At 37.4% G+C, this 18,981-nt stretch overlaps 1 protein-coding gene across 4 annotated transcripts in view; it reads right to left on the bottom strand.

The window, feature by feature from the left end:
• Positions 1 to 229: 229 nt before the first annotated feature.
• Positions 230 to 18,981, bottom strand: part of LOC106181684 (adhesion G protein-coupled receptor L2-like) — a 29,323-nt gene continuing 10,571 nt past the window's right edge. For 2 of the 4 annotated variants that reach the window (XM_087004820.1, XM_087004821.1), the window contains exons 4-26: positions 16,987 to 17,301; positions 15,839 to 16,165; positions 14,471 to 14,536; positions 14,053 to 14,166; positions 13,681 to 13,787; positions 13,303 to 13,455; positions 12,311 to 12,415; positions 11,555 to 11,762; positions 10,806 to 10,955; positions 10,352 to 10,421; positions 10,026 to 10,149; positions 9,601 to 9,650; positions 9,136 to 9,265; positions 8,719 to 8,828; positions 8,064 to 8,163; positions 7,338 to 7,506; positions 7,037 to 7,103; positions 6,742 to 6,802; positions 6,005 to 6,090; positions 5,570 to 5,696; positions 3,872 to 3,913; positions 2,229 to 2,345; positions 231 to 1,484 (exon numbers count right to left, since the gene is read on the bottom strand). In XM_087004820.1, the coding sequence (XP_086860946.1) occupies positions 1,344 to 1,484; positions 2,229 to 2,345; positions 3,872 to 3,913; positions 5,570 to 5,696; positions 6,005 to 6,090; positions 6,742 to 6,802; positions 7,037 to 7,103; positions 7,338 to 7,506; positions 8,064 to 8,163; positions 8,719 to 8,828; positions 9,136 to 9,265; positions 9,601 to 9,650; positions 10,026 to 10,149; positions 10,352 to 10,421; positions 10,806 to 10,955; positions 11,555 to 11,762; positions 12,311 to 12,415; positions 13,303 to 13,455; positions 13,681 to 13,787; positions 14,053 to 14,166; positions 14,471 to 14,536; positions 15,839 to 16,165; positions 16,987 to 17,301 (2,939 nt within the window). In that variant the 3' untranslated portion in view covers positions 231 to 1,343. Of the gene's footprint in view, positions 1,485 to 2,228; positions 2,346 to 3,871; positions 3,914 to 5,569; positions 5,697 to 6,004; positions 6,091 to 6,741; positions 6,803 to 7,036; positions 7,104 to 7,337; positions 7,507 to 8,063; positions 8,164 to 8,718; positions 8,829 to 9,135; positions 9,266 to 9,600; positions 9,651 to 10,025; positions 10,150 to 10,351; positions 10,422 to 10,805; positions 10,956 to 11,554; positions 11,763 to 12,310; positions 12,416 to 13,302; positions 13,456 to 13,680; positions 13,788 to 14,052; positions 14,167 to 14,470; positions 14,537 to 15,838; positions 16,166 to 16,986; positions 17,302 to 18,981 lie in introns of all 4 variants that reach the window. The other 2 variants (XM_087004822.1, XM_087004823.1) reach the window with 2 other exon arrangements.

Genomic DNA, 18,981 nt, shown 5'->3' with positions numbered 1-18,981 from the left:
TGCAATGATATTTGAAACCAAAACATGAACATAGACAAAATAATGTGTCCTTATTTGACGTTTTTGCCATTAAAAGACGATTCAGGGGGCAAATGTCAACACCAGACCTCCCCGCCACCTTCTGCGTCTGTCGTTCATCTTTTCAATTCTTTTTTAATTATACGCAAATTAATAGCAAACGTTGCCCAAGACGAAAAAATGATAAAAGAAGACATAAAGAAATTCAATTTATTTTACAACTCGTTTTATATATTGGTATTCAGACAAAATAGATATGTCTGAAGTAATGTCAATATATGTCAGATATTTGAAAAACTCGATCTCACTGACGTTTTCTATTTCTAATGTTATTTCAAATTTTGTTTCATTCAACCAAGCGAAATAATGGGAAAATAGGAGTTGTATTAGGATTAACACGATTTTAGTGTCCAATATTTTCCTTCCGAATGACAATTTTCTTCACTTTTGGAAAAACACAATTAGTGACCTTTTGCTCATTTGGTTGTTTTTGCAACAAAATTAATTTTGGACGGTTTTCCCAAGTCACTGAAAACAGACGCCAGCTAATCAAATCGATTGTTCTCTCTTTCTAGTTAATGGGGCATAATTTCTGTTCACAATATGAGAAAAAAGGGTATCTTTATATTGCTTTATTCTCAGTGTAATTTTTTCCACAAAATCACCTGGTGCATTGTTCATATAAATAACAGCTTAATTTCTCCACGATACCAATGCACCAATATGAGGTTCTTAAAAAGCTTCTCTCCCATTAATAACGTAGCTTACTTATACAATAAGCGTATCTCTACATTTTTCGTCAAGGTTATCAACGTCTGGACATCAAAACAATGCTTTTTTGCTTTCATTTGGCACATTTGGAGTTATTATCAGCATTAAATTAGACTAATGACTTTCTTAGAGGAATTCCTTGGAAAATAAAGTGTTATAGTTCCCTCGAGGGATCTCTCAAAGGAATGAAAAACGCATGCCTTTGCTCGGTTCATACGATAAAAATCGCACTTTTTTCTCCGTCTACTAGTACTGTATCATTAAAAAGCACAAGGAAATCAGGTCCAGATACATACATGTATTTATCCTTGCTCTGTGCATTATTTACCAATGATTCTATTTAGTCCGTGTTAACTCTTCAGGCATGAAGGATATAAAAAACATAATACTACGGAGAGTTTAAACGTACAGAGTTCTCAAACATTAAATATCTTCATTTTCTCCTCTTTCTCCTACACGTTATATTTACTCAATTCCTTTCCACCAAGTTTAGAGAATAGGAGAGTGGCGATCGGAGAGCAGTTTAAGGGTCCAGAGCTTTAGTAATAATAATTTCAGACAGTGGTTATCATTTCTTCACAGTCCGAGCCCGCGTCTGTTCCGTAATCCAGTTTGTACCGCACTCGGTTGCCCTTTCTGTGCTCTACCGGTGAGGTCTTGGTGTGGTTTGGCTGGGACGGACCAGCGTCTGTGTCCTAATGACGAGAAATATAATTCAAAATGTTTATTTTTAATGCTCATAATTTTCAGTATATTACACATATGATCAGACACCCTTAAAATAAAGGTTACATTTAGAGGAAAATGCAGTCAAGCTTCGTTACACACGTACACACACACACACACACACACACACGTCATTTAGACGGTATTTGGACGGCAGACGTGAACAAACTAACAAACTAGTCGTGAGCATGGACGTCGAAATAACGTCTTCTTGGGCCGACTATAATACTTCAATCTGCTAGGTCGAATTGCTATTTTCTCAAATAGTCGTTTTCATCCCAATAATTACGTCAAGTTTAGACACCGTAGCTTCCACGTTGTTACCACGCTGTCACTTCGTATCAACAGGGTGGTATCAACCTGGTGTGCTGGCTTGGATGATACTGGGGACAAAAAGGACAAGAACATCGTACATATTGATAGTGCCCACATCCCAATTTAAGCAGAGTTGGTGAATAGCACACCTGTCAGTCCTAATGCAAATGATACGGGCCATTTTTTTCGTCAGGAGCAAAAGTGAACTTTTTATTCGAGCTCTACAGCCTTATCCGTTTGAGTTTTTAAAGTCAAACAAACAGAACAGTAGAAAAATACAAACAAAAAAACGAATAAATAAATAAATAAGTAAATAATAATAATAATAATAATCTATATGCGCGCATGTAGGCCTACTCTTCCGACTAGTCTCACACGGCATGGACCCCACTACTTACCGGTTCTGATCCCATTTGTTCTGAGCGAAGGGAGTCCACTGAAGGGCGCGGTGAAGTATCATACCCCTGCATGGCCAGGTTTTTACGTCGACGTCGTTCCCTGTAGTAACTTCGTACCTAAGACAAATAATATATACCAATCAGAATTTAATCCCTAAACACATATTCCATAATACCAAAGATTTTTGAGAAGGTGATGGCGATTGCGAGGGTTTGTAGAGGGAGAGGGCAATTTTTGAGCAAGAACTTGATATGAAAACCATTGTCTTGGACAGAGGGTTTGAAAGAGGAAAAATCTATTCGTAATGTTTGCATTGGCATGTAAGCAAGCAAAACGCTGTGTTGTTGTATGTAATTACCAAAATGCTCAGGTAATAAAACAGTTGACGAATGACTGCTCTTTTTGTACCTTCATGGTATTCGTTTTCCTTATTAAAACTGGTAACGGTTAACCACGTGCACCTGTATCCTCTTTTCTCAGAAGTACATATATTAAGTGACATCTCAGGAGGCACTAAGCCTCATGCCGACGTCGAAATGCTGTTTTGGTATCGAAATGACGTTGTGTAGTCTGTAGGCCTACCTAGTTGGGCAAGGTGCATAGGCTTACTTGTTAAAGTCGACTGCAAAACAGCGAGTGTGTCTTTCCATGTGCCCTTAATATCTTAATAAACAAATAGCGTAAGTAATCAGTCATTCACGTTGTATCTTGGCGAAACGACTTCGTGAAAGAGATTTAATTTTCTTGTCTGGCATCTGTGACAATAGTAGTTGTGAGGAATACAATGAAAGGACGTTCAATTAATCAGTCAGAAAAATTACACTAAGATCGTTTGATGGTCCTCTCGGATGAGTTCTCGTGTTTCAATGGCAAATTCTCAATGTGCTTTTTAATTTGTTCGGTAAATTAATACTTAATCTAGCAATTGTCCTCTTGCACCATCTGCCGCTTCAAAGTGCACGAGGAAGCCCAGCGGCAGGACTTGTTGAGCACTCTTCCAGTAGTCAAAGTTCGTTGCAGATTGTGTTTTTTTTTTCACATTTACATTTTAATAAATTCATCAAGATGCTGACCGTTTATCCAACATCGTATTTTTTCATTTGTTATTTTTTTAAGTCACAGGTGACCAGCTGATGCTTTGACATGTTAGAGAAAAAAAAAAGAGGCCCATCAAATAGTACATCAGAGAGGTGATTTTCTGCTTGACTGACAGTGTTGAATTGATGTAGAAAATATTTTTGCATTTCATCGAATTTCTATCTTCTGCGAACTTGTTGCCTAGGTTATTTACTGGATAACCAAATTTGACCAATTTTCATATGTCAATTTATTTTGAGCCAGCGCCGTGATTCGGCGTTGATTTGAACCCCCACGATCTTTCTGATCTCATTTTACCCATGGCAAAGTCCGCGAATATGTCACAAATGACATTGTGGATTTCTTAATACATTTATCTACTCCGATGATTGACCGAATGCACTCGATTTTTTCTAACACTTTTTCTTCACTCATGACCACACCTTGGTGCACTACATGTGCGTAGATGACACTTTACTTTACACAAATGATAGACTGACCCTCTCTCTCTCTCTCTCTCTCTCTCTCTCTCTCTTAAATCATGGACTGTAGTTGGGGCACTTACCTCTTCATTCAGCAAAAAATAAAATACCAAGAAAAACGATCCCTAAAAGCAATGAAAAATTGATTAATATTGTCATCAACAGGAAGCTACTTCGACACAATACTAAAATACAATATTGCAATCGAACCACACGGGACAAAAACAATTCTTATACTAGAAAAAATATATTAATTTTTCTATGTTTTAGCTTTTATTCTGGTTCAATCTATTAAAACAAAATATCAATTGATGAAATAGTTTTTATGGATTTCAACTCTAATCATTATGCTGATCCCATTTCTCTAGTTAATCAATTTAAGAAGTCCTCAACACATTCTTTATTTGATTAATTTTTCATTTCTCCTTAATCACCGAAATATTTACATTTGTACTTTTGATAAAAGGCATAATTTTGAGGAAAAAACTTCAAAATCTATTACTGGGTTTACCATATTGATGTTGACTAATGACTCATCGTGGTATACAGATTGCAAGGGGGCGTGGTTGAAGAAGGCTACGAGACTCCCGGAGCGAACATCACAGCTCTATAACGATCACCCTTGATTCGGTCTATTCTCATTTCGACTGTTAATTTCATGGCGAATGAAAATTCCACGGCGTTGAAACCCGTGTTTTCTTACAGCGTTCAGCTGCTCTATCATCATCTATCTTCATTGCTGTCTCGTTAGATTTCACAAAATGATCATTATACGCAATATTAATTTATATTTGCCTAATGGCACCTTATGTTACGCCTGGTGCGGGTATCTATTGAGATATCGTCGGGAAACGGCGGTCATTTGTATGCAAAATATGCGTATGGGCTTCTTGTTACAGAGAACACATTTGTTCTGCATTTTCTCATTCTGTAATGACGGTTAAAATTGAACGAGGGTGACATAAGTCATCGATTGTTTGAGTCGTAAGATTCCCTCTGGGAGTCTTTATAGGAGGACGTCGCCTTGAAAATGACGATTCCTTGTACGATAGCGTATTGCAGCGCTTTTAGTTCGTGTAATTACAATCATGCCATTTGCAACGGATAATCAATGGAATAAAACTTTGCACACACAAAAAAAAGATCTTTATGTAATGCACACTAAAAACATTGCTGCAGCATCAAAACAAAAACGATCAAAACTGGGTGGGGGTTGGTTGGCGGGATTTATCAACTTCTTTGCCAACAAATTTGAATGCTGCATATTTTACGGAAAAAATTAATACAAAACTGGAAATTGCGCTTGGGTATTTTTCTTTTGGCAATTGTAATAGATTATTGACACATAAAGATATACCAGAACATTCGTAAACCAAATGTTATACATTTGCACATAGAGACGTTTATATACTGGTGTGGAAAGTAATTCAATACTGACATTAAAATAACAGTGCCTCCGTCAACGTATTATTTGTAAAATATCCACGTTTAGACGGCAAAGTTAACGTAAACAGTAACGCGTGAAATCGTAACTACTGTATAAATCCCCCAGTGTACCATGATGATTAGGCATACTTTTGATGATATTCGCAGTCTGAACTGCTTCTCAATAAGACATTTGTGGCTTCCCTTAACTTAAGATTTCATTCTTAATTCGTATTTCAATACGGGTTTATGGACCAGATATCCCTTCCAACCAAATGTATATTCCCTCACAAAATTAAATGAATAAATTAATGACATTAATAATGACATCACTTCTCCGAACAGGGTATACTCACCTGCAGAAAGTTGAGTAAGGCGTACAAGTATTTCAGTATTGGCCCTCTCATTTTGAGAGAGAGGAATGCAAAAGTCCACACCACGGTAAGTAAAACTACTTGGGTCCACACGGCTTTTGTGTGATTGCTGAAATGTGCAGTGATTACAACTTAATATGAAAATGAAGCAGGATGTATGGAGTTTCGAAACTGTAAAACAAAAAAACCGGCAATAAAAGAGTTATGAATAAATGTTTTAATATTTTTTCTAGTATTAAAAAGATTAGAATGCCGTGGAAGTGTGCCAATCGTCACCAAAATCTTTATAGGAAGAAAAATTTATCACACATCAAAATTTTCCTTGGAAGAAATATTTTTAACACACCAGTTGCAATACACACAATATTACAACTATTGAATATTTGCACCTTATCAACTTATTGAACAAACTCTTACACTAATATCTTATTAGCTTTCTCGTTCTTCGTATATGAACTTTCGTGATATTCTTTGGCTGTGAATATTAAAACAAGGATTGACACCTGAAAAACATAAGTAAACGAGCATTGTAATTTTCCGTGATTTTGTTTATTTCGCTCTAGCGTGCTTTACGGTGTTCCTTCTTATGACATTTCTATCACAAGAGAGACAGACTTGTACGTTGTTAGGAAAACGCAACATCTCGTTTTCCCCACCTAATGAGTGAAAAAAATATTTAAGACTTATTCTGAGATATCTGATAATAGATTTCTGATCAATAAGTGAATTGGAAAAAGGAGAACGACAGAATTAGATGGAAATTATGTATTCTATTTCTCTCATTTTGCGAAATTAAATGACAAAAGTGGCTTGGTTGCACTAAAGCGCATAACAAGTTCAGGAAGTTTATGAAAGATATATGAAGACAAAAGGAGACGGAAAAATCGACTGACGAACAGCACATTTTTCTCCTGAGTCTTTTTGGCCACAGAGATTTCAAAAGATTTCTTATAGCCGGCATTTCCTAAAGTATTTTAGTTAATATATGTGTGATAAATTCAATACTTCAATTCCAATATTTCTTTTTCAATATATGGATGAACATATGCTACAAAGGGGATCACACACACACACACACACACACACACACACACACACACACACACACACACACATGGGAATATAAGTAGATATGCATTTATTATATAACTTACCGCTTGTATAGCAATTACTGGACCAATGAAAAACCATACCAAATCCCACCTGATCCAACACCTAAAATACATGAATACATAGGCTTCTTGATCAACAGTAACATATGTGCATCATCCAATGGTTGTGAAATTAAAAGCACTTACAGTTAAATCATTATTACCACAGTATAATGACGGTAGTAGAATTTCGCATATACCAACATAAGAGGCCACAACACCTTAAGTAATAAATACTAAAGTATAGTACTTTAAGGTTTCTTAGCTAGTACTATAGTATAAAGGGAGCGTGTCTTACATGTCTGCTGCATAATAGCTGTCTCCGTGTGAGCCCACCAGTGCACCGACCAAGGCCCCGGGAACAACTGAAAGGAACGACAAGACATGTCTATTGAAGGGGTCATATTAGTTCTTTATTGGCATTATTCCTTATTAATGGCTCATCGAACAAAATTTTCATCAAGGCAATTTCAAGAGTCACTGCCTGGCATCACATTAAATCCTTTATTAAGAAAATAGCACGGAGAGCGCATTGGAACTTGCTGTTTTGTTGTATTTAGATTTCAGCAAAATAAGACCAGATATTGTTTATTTCTTACCCCAGCCCAAAATATAATACCGCCAGATGGAGCCAGATTCGCTCACAGGACCGTGCGAGTGAGCTGCGTATGTTATTTTGATATACAAATTGAAGGCCTCGTTCATCATCCACGAAAACGTTGTGAGGAAAAAGTAATGGAAGAGAACGGCAAATACGTGGCATACAGTCTGAAATGACAAGAGTCCGGTAACAAATGTGTTAGTTGTGACTGACGCATTTTAAATGTTGTTCATTGTGTTAGTTGAGACAAAAAATTACCTGTGGTTGTGCTTAACATGATGGGCGTTCAGAAGACCCGTTGTGCTAGCTGGATCGACCCAACTCTACAGGTAATTTTCCCTGGGGGTAGTCGCTGTAATCGGGTTAAATGTCTGACACGCCTCCTTGAGTTGCTAGGGGGGTTATTAACTAATTAACTAGCAGAGTTGGATCGATCCAGCTGGTACGATGTTTGAATCTTAACGTGGTCATAGAAAATGTTACGAGCATTCAACTAAACGGACCAAAGTGCAAACAAAACTGTGACACAATACTGTGATGTTCCAAAACATGAACCTATCAGGTACTTTTACCAAAATTTCCAAGCCCATCAAAGGCCAGTTCAAGTTTTACATATTTATAGGTATACAGGATATTGTAACCTGTTGAAAATCTTGACATTTTATTATTATTATTATTATTATTATGTCAACATTGTTATCATTTTAACTCTTGACACACCCACCTTATTGCTTGTTTGAGTTACGCCAACCATGAAGATCAACTGGCACAACGAGATGGAAAATCCAAAGTTTTTGTGGATGGCTGCAGAAGGGGAGGACGTTCTGAAAAAGGAGATTTCATAAAAATGATATCAATTACGTATATTCAGAAATTAAGGAAACACTTGTTAGACACTTGGAATATTTAGTTCTGATTTACGAGAGAAAGAGCTAGTTTTTCCTTTCCTTTATAAATATTTTCTCTTGGATTTTATAGTAAACCAACGTTACAGAGTTGTCCACCGATTAGTACAAACATTCTGTGAAACTATTTAGATTGTGCCCAGGTCTATGCAGTGCATCATCAATAATCTACCAACAACGACATCTACCGTTAGTCTATACACATCAAGATATGTGCAAGTACTCAATATTATATATGTTAAAATATTTGAATCTAAAAAAAATATAATCAACGTTGTTAACTCATGTTCACAGTACTGCAAACCTTCCTTATGATCGTCTACTCCAGGATTTTCATAAAAGGGGAAGCACAGGTAGGGGACTCAAGCAAAGGACAGAAAAATTGTATTGTTCTATGTACATTGTAACGCATGAAACAAAAAGGGGGAGCTTCTGAGGCAAGGGGTACGTGTGGCTCCAGTCTTGTACCCGTACCTTAGGTATATGAGCATGACAGCAGAGCCAAGGCACAGCACCGTGGACATAGCGCAGCCCACGTACGATGGCGTGGTCATCAGATGTGGGGGGTGCTCGCCTCTGTCCCACTAATAATAGATAAGTTATTTATTAGATCTGATGAAATAAAGTACTGGAAGCAATTGACACAAAAGTGACTTCACACGAAAAAGACTCTTTTAGCACATTCATCAATTTTAATATTAAAATACGTTTGGGCCATAAAAGAAACCACATTGCTATTTCAACATGTACATGTAGACCTTGTAGAATTTTGACGGCAGCATCGAGTTATCACTAAGTAAGAAATGTTAAAAACACAATTTTCACGTTCTTAGCTAAAACCTTTGGAACTTACACGCCGTGGTTATTGATGTTCAATTTAATTTAACTCACGTCAACGTTGAACATGTCCGTGGTTACAGCGTATGTCCCCAGTCTGTAGCACCCGCAAGTGGCATAACTGCTATCGTTTCTGATCACATAACAATCTCCCCTGCCACTAGACCATCGCCATTGTCTAGTCCTGAATGGAAAATGAAATTAACAACAACCTTTTTACCTTTTGTGAATGATGCTTAAATAATGTCTACTGTAAGAGTCCAACGAAAACGAATCCATCAAACACTGAAATATTAGATCATTCCTCTTTTGATAACATGATCTCACTGGTGCGGTCAAATTACAATTATTTCGATGTAACATATGGTTGAAATTATCACATTCAACCTCCCATTTAAAACCAGAGGAGTATTTCTGCACCAAGCACTTGCTTTGGTTTCTTAAGGATACTCATTCAAAGGGGAATATTTTGGATCGAAAATGAGAATTAACCGAATCTGCTTCAAAGCGGTTACGTACCCTTCCCTGTGCCGTAACATCACACAATCTGGATTGGATATATTAAAATCCTGTGTAGGAAAAGAAAAACAGTATTTCATTAAAGATCACATGCACGTTCCACTTTGCAAGTAGAACAAATCTGTAGAAAATCCCTATAGAGGCAACATACGCAGCATGGTTTTGAAAAGTACATGTATGCAATACTGTATAGCAAGTGAGATTCGCCTCAAAGCATGATGCGTAATAAAAGGGATGTTTAACAAGTTAACTTCTATGCGACTGTTCTTAGGAAGGTTCGGGGAATGTTCTAAATAATTAATGTGTCTTGAGGAAATTAAAATTGATCTCTTCCTATAAACGGGACTACAGGGACCACGCATTTTTATTCCCAAACCTTGAAAAGGTGCTATGTAACGGCCTTGCTCTGGCAAAGTTGTACTTACATCTGTATAAGGCAAGTAAAGCTTCACGGGGCTGGAAAGATTGGTTGAGCTCAAATTTCTGTCATTTTCAAAATAAACGTTCAATGAATAAACTACCGAGTTTACGTTGTCCCTTTTGCTCTTTCTGAAAGGACAAACAAAAAACTTATATTTATCATATTGTTGGGCTTTTGCAAATTGACGTCAGGAACAGTTGGATAAATCATAATTTTCAAGTACAACTACCTTGAAAGAGCAGTTTCATCCATTACAAATTACGATTACAATATGCTCTAATCATTCTTATTTTATTTCATATGAATAAAATATCTTCCATCAAAACTTACATTGTGATATTATGATTTGGCAGCAAACGCGCCATATTGGAAAAACGAACTGAAGCAATGGCAAATAAATCTGAAAAGAAAACGGATATGAAAAAGCAACCGACGAGAATAATGGCGTGAAAGACATTATTTCGTTTATGTTAAAAAATACTAAAAATCTATTTTCGTAAAGAATATGTTATATGATGTTGACCTATTAATGGTCTCACAGGTAAATTACAATTCATAAAGCATCACACGAAACATTCTCTCGTTCACCCCTTTTCTGTAAGATCATTGTAAACTCGTTGCAATTTATAGTTCAGGAAATATTAATCACAGTGCGAAGATAACCCCCCCCCCCCCCCCCAGAACAGAAACAATGCAAAATGCCTTCCACGTTAGCGATGATAGTGTTATGAAATTAATTAATAAATTCCATTTTATTGAAATCTCGGATCCGACAGTAACTTACTTGGAATAGTCTCATTAAGTTCTGTTATTGCTTCTTTGGTGAGCGCCAAAGTTCCAATGTCGTCTGACATCTCCAATGCAAACGTGTCCGTGTGATCAGGAAAGGCAAACCCCATAAATCTGTCCCTCAAAAACACGCGGACTTTCACAGCTGAAAGATTTTGAGAATGCGCTTTGTATATTCACATTTATTGTCACTAATGTTTTAGTGATAATAACCGTTTATTTTGAAACAAAATTTTGCTCTTTTAGGCATTCACCCTGATGATGTTATTGTGACAAAATTCTTGTGACTTGGTGTAACTTAATACAAATCCTTTGATCCAAGAATTATCTAACAGATAATGTTTTCTAATTGTAATGAAAAAAGCGGAAATACATGCATAATGGAAATGTATTGAAGAATGCTTGGAATTTACAGAAAACTGACCATTAGATGTCTTAAATTTGAACAAAAATCAGTCGCTAAACATAATCTATAGGCCCCTATCCTATGTTACATCAACCATACATGTGCAGTGATTCAGCAGAAACTGTAATCAAATTTAGCATAGTGCACTAGTGTGAAGGCAGGATTACATATAGTCTCCCATTGTGCCTCAGAAAACTAAACACCCAGTAAGTTCATTTGCATGATCTTTTGTTGGGCCATTTTAGACATGTTTGACCAATTCAAACGTTATCTTTCAATTTCGGTTCATACCAACGCCATTTGGACCACTCTTGCGAACGTGTTCGCACGCCCCCTACCTATATTATCATATAAGGCACTGACTGTGGCTTCCTCTGATCCGATGTGTTTGTGCTTGACGTGATATATAAGAGTCTTGGCGACCAGGGATGTAAACTTCTCCACTGACGCTATAAGGACTTCCCCTTCGGCTCCAGGGGGCTGGACACCTCTCCATCCAGCGTCGTTCTTAGTCGCCACCAAGTCGTTTACGATTCCGCATATCAACTGGAAAAATTGTGAACATTCCCTAATATTTTCTTTCTGGTGAAATCAGCACCAGGGAAGTAATGCTTTATGCAAATTTACCAAACACAAAAAGTATTCAGTGGTTGTGTTTTATACATGTATTTACTCACATGTCAATATGGACGTAGGCTACTGAGTCCACCGAGCGCAATGGACCTACTGGTCCATGTGCTATATTTTACAAGACATTGAGATACAATGGGAAATGGACATCTGCAGTCATTTGCAATTCAATAAAATAAAGGTATAACTGCGCCAATTTATGGGCTTGAACTTATTATCAAAAATATCTTTAACAATCGACTGGTTTGATAACAAGCAAATGCTCGATTCTAAAATTCTTATAAACCAGAAACAAATGAACAATGCACCATACATCATTTCCATCACTGACAGTCTCGGAATTCTGAGTGCATATTACCTTAAACAAATATAATTAATCACGATATTTGCCTATATAAACATTCATACTACTCAGTTGAAAACCAATCAATATGCTCATCAATGTTTTTCCGGGGTAGTAATACCTTAGTAAACTCGATAGTTTTCTCGAAAGATGGGTAAAGCTCTAGGGTTCTAGCAAAACTGTGCAACATGTCACTCTTCCAGACGACATCGCGCAAATTGATCCCCTGAAAAACAGACGCATTCACGGTCAATATGTGATCACTTCACTCTCACACTTTGCGATGCGTAATATGATTTCAAGTTTTTTTCCCTGACTTGTATTTCCACTGAATTGAGCATCATCACCAATAGCAATGTGGTACGTGGTGTAACTTTGCTTTGCCTCGGCCTATTGTCACGTACGATACTGTTCCTTGGTGATTAGGCATACCAAGGGATTATTTGAGGTGAATGATCGGAATAGGTGTTTCAAGCCAGGTTTGAATTTATATGATAATGTAGTCGAGCCGAGAGGAATAATTGTAAAAAATAGAAATCAGTTGCCCCAGGCGAAGTTCATGGTTTCAGCTTGATTTTCAGAAGTGTTTTGCATTCAGAAATTCAAAATCGGGGAAACTGAGGTAATGATCATAATACCAATTACCTAACATAAAGATCAAGTGAGATACTCAAATTATCCAAAAAATAAACACACAGTTTTATTACTTGTAAAATTGATATTAGTCACATAAATAGTGCCAAAGCGAACAAAATATTACATACATGTACTGTCAGATCCAACGTCCTTGGTGAATTTTGTTACCTATATTTTTGCCTACCGTTATGCTATTGACCCACTCTGAGTTTATTTCAAACCATCCGCCATGATTGGAATGTACTATATATGCTTAAGGTCTGACGTTTTAAGTCAATCCAATTTCACATGAATAAGTAAAGCTGGGTCAATTTTACGCTTTTCGCTGTAAATCAACAACATATTCTTCCGATTCCGAAAAACTGAAAGGAATCAAACATCTTTGAATCGGCAAGGTACCAGTGGTTGCCATTTTCAAAATTCAGAAAGCGTCCGATCACATTTGAAATACTTCCATCGTTTTTACATCATTCTTACCTGAGCCTTAATCAAAAGATTTAGTGAGTCTATCTCGGCAGCAATGTCGATCGGGTTGGTGTAGGAAGTATACGTAGTGTGGTTCAGTAGAGCATTTCCGAGGTGAAACATGCGATCTTCGTCGAAGCTTGGAAGCCCAAGGAGTTCTGCTATCTGGGAAGATGGAAGACATCTTAAGCCAGTATGAAGCTGAATCGCGGTTTGAAAAAGAGTGAGTTTACAACACAAACTGAATTTGACGGGATCAAAATACAATACATGTTTACTTTTTTTCTAAACGTCCCCTTTACACTTATACACAATTTGTGCGCACAGATGCGCATTATCATTTTATACACGTGCGTGCATGCTACAACAGAGCACGTGCTGAGCACCTACCTCTGTCTTCAGTGACAGTTGTTTCTGGGAAAGGCACTCATCTATCTGAGGCTCACCCCACACACCTTTGTTGTCGTTTGTAATGTTGCAATACCGGTATGCAAATGCTGAAATGACGTGGTCAACACATACAGGTCTGCTAATCTTATTAAGTCTTTAGCACTTGACATCAATAACCTTTACATTTTGCTTAGATGAAACACCCATTCTAAAATATAATGGTATAAAGCAAGGCGCGAAGGAAAAAAGGGGGAGACAAATAGATAGAAAGAGAACGAAGAAGTAAAAGAGTGGTAACTTGTACACTGTACATATTATTTAAAATCTGAACTACGCTACAAGTCCCTTCTTCAAAGTAGAAGTTAAGTTTACCTGTAGCGTTGCCGCTGTCGTCCACGCGACCTGGACATGGAACGCTGACGTTATGCCCGGCAGGAGTCCGAGACCAGCGGATATTCTCTACAATTTCTTCGTTACATTGTGCACCTAAATGACAGAATATACATTGAGAATATGTCTTCATGCCCTCCTCTTTTTACATGGTTATCCTACAAAAAGTAATTCTCCAGTTATTAGCCGATGCATTTTCAAGCATTTATTTTAATAAAAATCGTCGAAAGCGTGACCGGAGAATACAAACTAATCTCATTAATGTATGGTTTTTGCGCATAATTAGTTTACTTGATCAAAATAGCAAAAATTCAAATTCATCCACGAACTAGCTTTCTCTTTCTCTCTCGCGCACGCAAACACGTGCACATACATTCATTAATTAATTGATATAGGATACCTATAACATAGCTACAGTGATCGTCACAAGTCTCGGCAGCCCATACGTCTGTGAAGCACGTCTGATCTGAAAGGCAGAGTTTGAACATCAATGAATGTTTTTTTTTTTTTGGGGGGGGGAGGTCAAAAGAGGGGATGGCTTGTCTGGGAGAAGCTGTATCGTCGCTCAATGCATATGTACTTTCATACTCGTGTAAGGCACGGCGTGGAGCCCCTTAGCATGCCCCACGCCCCCTTATACGTCGCGCACCTCTCATGACACTCGTCTCGTTAGACCAGATAATATCTTTAGTTCATAGGTAATATTTCAGTAAGACATTTAATGTACAACTGGGTAAAAATAGGACTGGTGGTGGGTAAATAAGGCACTTAGGACTTGAGAACTTAGGCAGAGGAAATAAAGCTGTTTGGAAATCAGCGCCTCATCTTGCTTAATTCTTCTCGATCGGCGAGTATAAAATCGAACCTTACATACGCACCACCAGTCCTTACTGAACAAAATCACATGGTCATTGAGGCCGTATATGTGACAATCCTTGAAACGTACTATGGATAGAAAAATAAATGGCTAATTAAATAGAAGGAAACAAAACAAACATACAAAAAGACAATCTGTACTAGTCAACTACATGTATGTGTGAGATAATACGCTGTCACCCGAGTAATATATGCAAGAACACCTCGGGCTTCAGCAAACGGTATTCAAGGCATATATTGCAAAAGAGTGGCAAAAGAGTATTTGACATGCATACCTAGAGAAAGTACTCGCATTTCACCGAAATACACCCCTAAAACCCAGTAAAAAATTTATCACCATGGTCACATAGCATTTCTATGTATGTACAAAAAATTTCAGATCGAACAACGGCGAGCCATATCTATTGTCGGAATAGACCAGTGCTTTTTGGAATAATTTATCTCTCTACTTTTGAGAGAGATAAATGTTTCCCGTCTTATCGTGTTCTAAACTTTTCAACTTGTCAAAAGTGACGACTTTTAGCTCGAATTTAGAGGCAAAATCGATATCATCTGTGCCAAGCTTGATCGATGGTGTGTGATAAAATAGTTTTTCGTTAGCCTAGACATGTCAATTTAGAGAGAGAAAATGCCGTGCTTGCAATTAATTTGAAACCATCCATTTGTCTTTATCCGTATTCACACACGTCTTGCATTGGTAATTTCTTTTAGCTGTTTTTCTGTGAGTTCGATTGATAAAGATATAAAGTGATGAATCAATCAATTAAAAAGGCAATTATCATTTGAGTCTTTGTGACCACGTTAAAAGATACTAACCTACAAGTGATGAATCAATCAATTAAAAAAACTAATTACCATTTGGGTCTTTGTGTGCATGTTAAAGGATACTAACCTACAATTTCCGAAGGCCACCGCAAATGGATATTCCCATGTGTGCCGAAACGAAATTCTGTCCATTGAACTGCCGTGCCACAGTGAGTAAAAGTACAGTCTGAGTACACTTTTCGTATTTCATCCTCCGACAAGACTTGTTTCCAAATGTTCACGTGACTCAAGTCACCAATAAAGGGAGAGTCGTACTGCACGTGACCGTTTTGACCTAGATAAGACTGGCCCAGGATCATGTCACCCCCACGAAGAATAGGCTTACGTTTTCCAACAGTGTCCATATAAGGAAGTGATATTTTGGCGCCATTCTCATAGACAAACCAGGAGCCATCTAAAAGAGTAAAGATGTGAAGAAGCGTCATTTGGTTTCACAAATGAAGTCAATTATCATAAGCTTTTCAACAGCTTTATTCTTCATGTTTATAATCGTAGGCCTATAGTATTTATATATATTTGCTACTAACTGTTTAGTTACACCGGGATATGTTCCATAGTCCGATAGGATTCTTCAAAGGATAAAATATATATAATCTTACTTTGGCTGTTGTTAGAAAATTATATTACAAAATATGCATGTTGAACGCATATACGGTATTTATCACACTGTAGGTGAATTCAAGAACCCGTTAATCCCCGACTCGTCAACAGCCCTACCCACCCATCCATGCCCTTTGCATATACAAAATCGTGAAAACAACCCCCTTGTTTATGCATAACGGTTGCGGACCCAAGATAGAAAAGGGCGGGTAATACACATGCATGTGAGAGAAAATACCGAGCTTGCCATTAAAAACCATCCGTTTGTTTATATCTTTGTTCACACGTGTTTGTTACATCTTTATGTTTCAAAAATGATCAACCGGGGATTTATTGTCAAAACAAAATCATTAAATGTTATATACTATTATGCATTTTAACATAAATTTATGAGCATTGACGAATTCATTAGAAGTGGGCCATTCAATAGTGGTACATGTACGTTATTATCAAAATGCAATTGAATTTCCAGACATTCAGTTTCAGTTTGGACATTTGCCCATTGATCTTTGCCGGAAATAACTTACTTTCTTACCCTGAGAGTAAGAATATAAGACTCGTAGTTTCTGGGTATGGTCACCTTTATGCGTCAAAATAACATGGTAATATACTAACCTATGGCAGACCATGTGAACGCCAAATGGACCCAAAATCCGTGTTGCAGCATAAGGCCTGTATCCCTGGTCTCTCCATGCAAACTGAACTTCACTGTCCGCCCTGCTGTAATTTGTATGAGATTTGAATAGTTCCGTGTGCTGTAGGAGAGCAAAGTCCCGTCCGTGGTGGAGTTTGGCACTCGTACCCACATCGTTATCGTCAGGTGGATGAGATCCGGGAAGGTTTTGCCCACCAGTTTGGCGTATCCGTTCTTCAACGTGTGGCGGTCGTTGTGGTCACCGTTCAATTCAAACCTCGAGTTTACAGATGTGGCTGAAACAAATTTAGGCAACATATCAAAAATTGAGTTTTATGGTGTTTCATAAAACGATATTCATTCGAATATCTAACTGTACAGAATTTGGCGTGTTAAAGAATTTTGTGGCACTCAATAAAAAATTCCACAATTACAGCATTCAGCTGTAAACCCTGACAACATGTATTTTAGTACTTGGGACATACATCTATATATAGCGTCTGCGCATGCCAAAATTAGTACACAGGCATATTTTTTAAAAGAACTTATTATCCTGCATTCTTTCTGTTGAGTCAAAATGTTTGGCGTGTTTCCGTATGTGCTGAAGAGCGCATTACTCCCGTATTGATATGATAGGAATGGTAAATCATAGAAATAGGTTAGTTTGTAATACATGTAGAGTCACTTTACTGGGCCTTGGTTTAGACGTCGGGTATCTTGTTTCTTTTCGTTATTGACGGAGAAAGAGGAGAAAATGACTTAGAATTTCCGGAAACTAAATGTGTTACTGAGATCTGCCATCGTCAGTCACTTGAATCTCAAGCAATTAGCTTTAGTATATTATTTTGGAAGGTCAGTTCCTTGAAACTCGGGGCGATATGTACAGTACCTTAAGACGTAAGTCATCATCAGTCCTCTAAAACTCAGGGTAACTTAATTCAACTATTGAAGGCAGCCGACCTATGGATATGAACAGGGTAATGCAAACTGAGCAATTACATACCGCCCTTATTGTACAAAGCCATAAACAAATTGCCATTGATCTTTGGTCTCTGGAGAGAAAATCTGAACACCACTTAACATGTAAATCACTGGTCTAGAGGCTAGTATGTATACGTATAAAATATATTACAGTGAAAAAAATGAAAAAGCTTTAAGGCGTGTGCCATTTTCTTGCTTTAAATTAAAAAAAAAATGTGAATAGCTGCGAATATGAACTACTGAATCAAAAGTCCACAGTTATCTTGCAAAATAACGTTTTCCAGACCGATCTATAGAAATAAAAAATAGCTCCTAACACATCAGCAATTTTACGTCATAATATACAAAGACGGAAAAAAGGATTTAAATCCAAGAAGCAGGCGAGCAAAAATCAATCATCTTTACTGAACTGGCCATCCTCGGAGAGTTCCCCGAATACACATCTCTGTTATATACAATCTTAAAAATACCAAAATATTTAAGTAATTTTAAATCTGCATTTCTATGGCACATGGCACATTAATCAAGGGCCTAATGGCGGGTCATTAGACCATATTTTAAATATGATAAGTAAAGTCATTCTATCATCATGTCTTGCTGCATTGTCATATCTCCATGTCCACACACCACCATTCAGAGGGCTACGAAAACGTCCTTGTTCCGGCTATGAACTGTTCTCTGTAGACTCTGCTTCAGTCAACAGTCAATTTAATTTCTTTTCCAGATATAGCGAACTTTCCCGAAGGAAGCAATTAAAATTCCCGCAACATGTACGATCGAATATGTTGCAGGGCGAACACAAAATAAGGGGATGTTTGTGTCTGAGTACTAGTACATCTCAAAAATACTTTCCAGACTCAGTCGTCTAATGTTGATCCGTTATTGTGTTTAAAACACAAGGCGTGCGTCTAACGGATCTATGGCTGCATCCGTTTTCAGGCTAACTCTAGGAAGTTGGCGGTTTCGTTGCACCACGTAAATCCTGTCTTAAGTGG

The sequence above is a fragment of the Lingula anatina genome, chromosome 2 (genome assembly GCF_051362555.1).
Source record: "Lingula anatina isolate TDL-2025a chromosome 2, LinAna3.0, whole genome shotgun sequence".
In the NCBI taxonomy this organism is placed as follows: Eukaryota; Metazoa; Brachiopoda; class Lingulata; order Lingulida; family Lingulidae; genus Lingula; species Lingula anatina.
The sequence above is the reverse complement of the archived record's forward strand: the minus strand, read 5'-3'. Positions and strand labels throughout refer to the sequence as shown.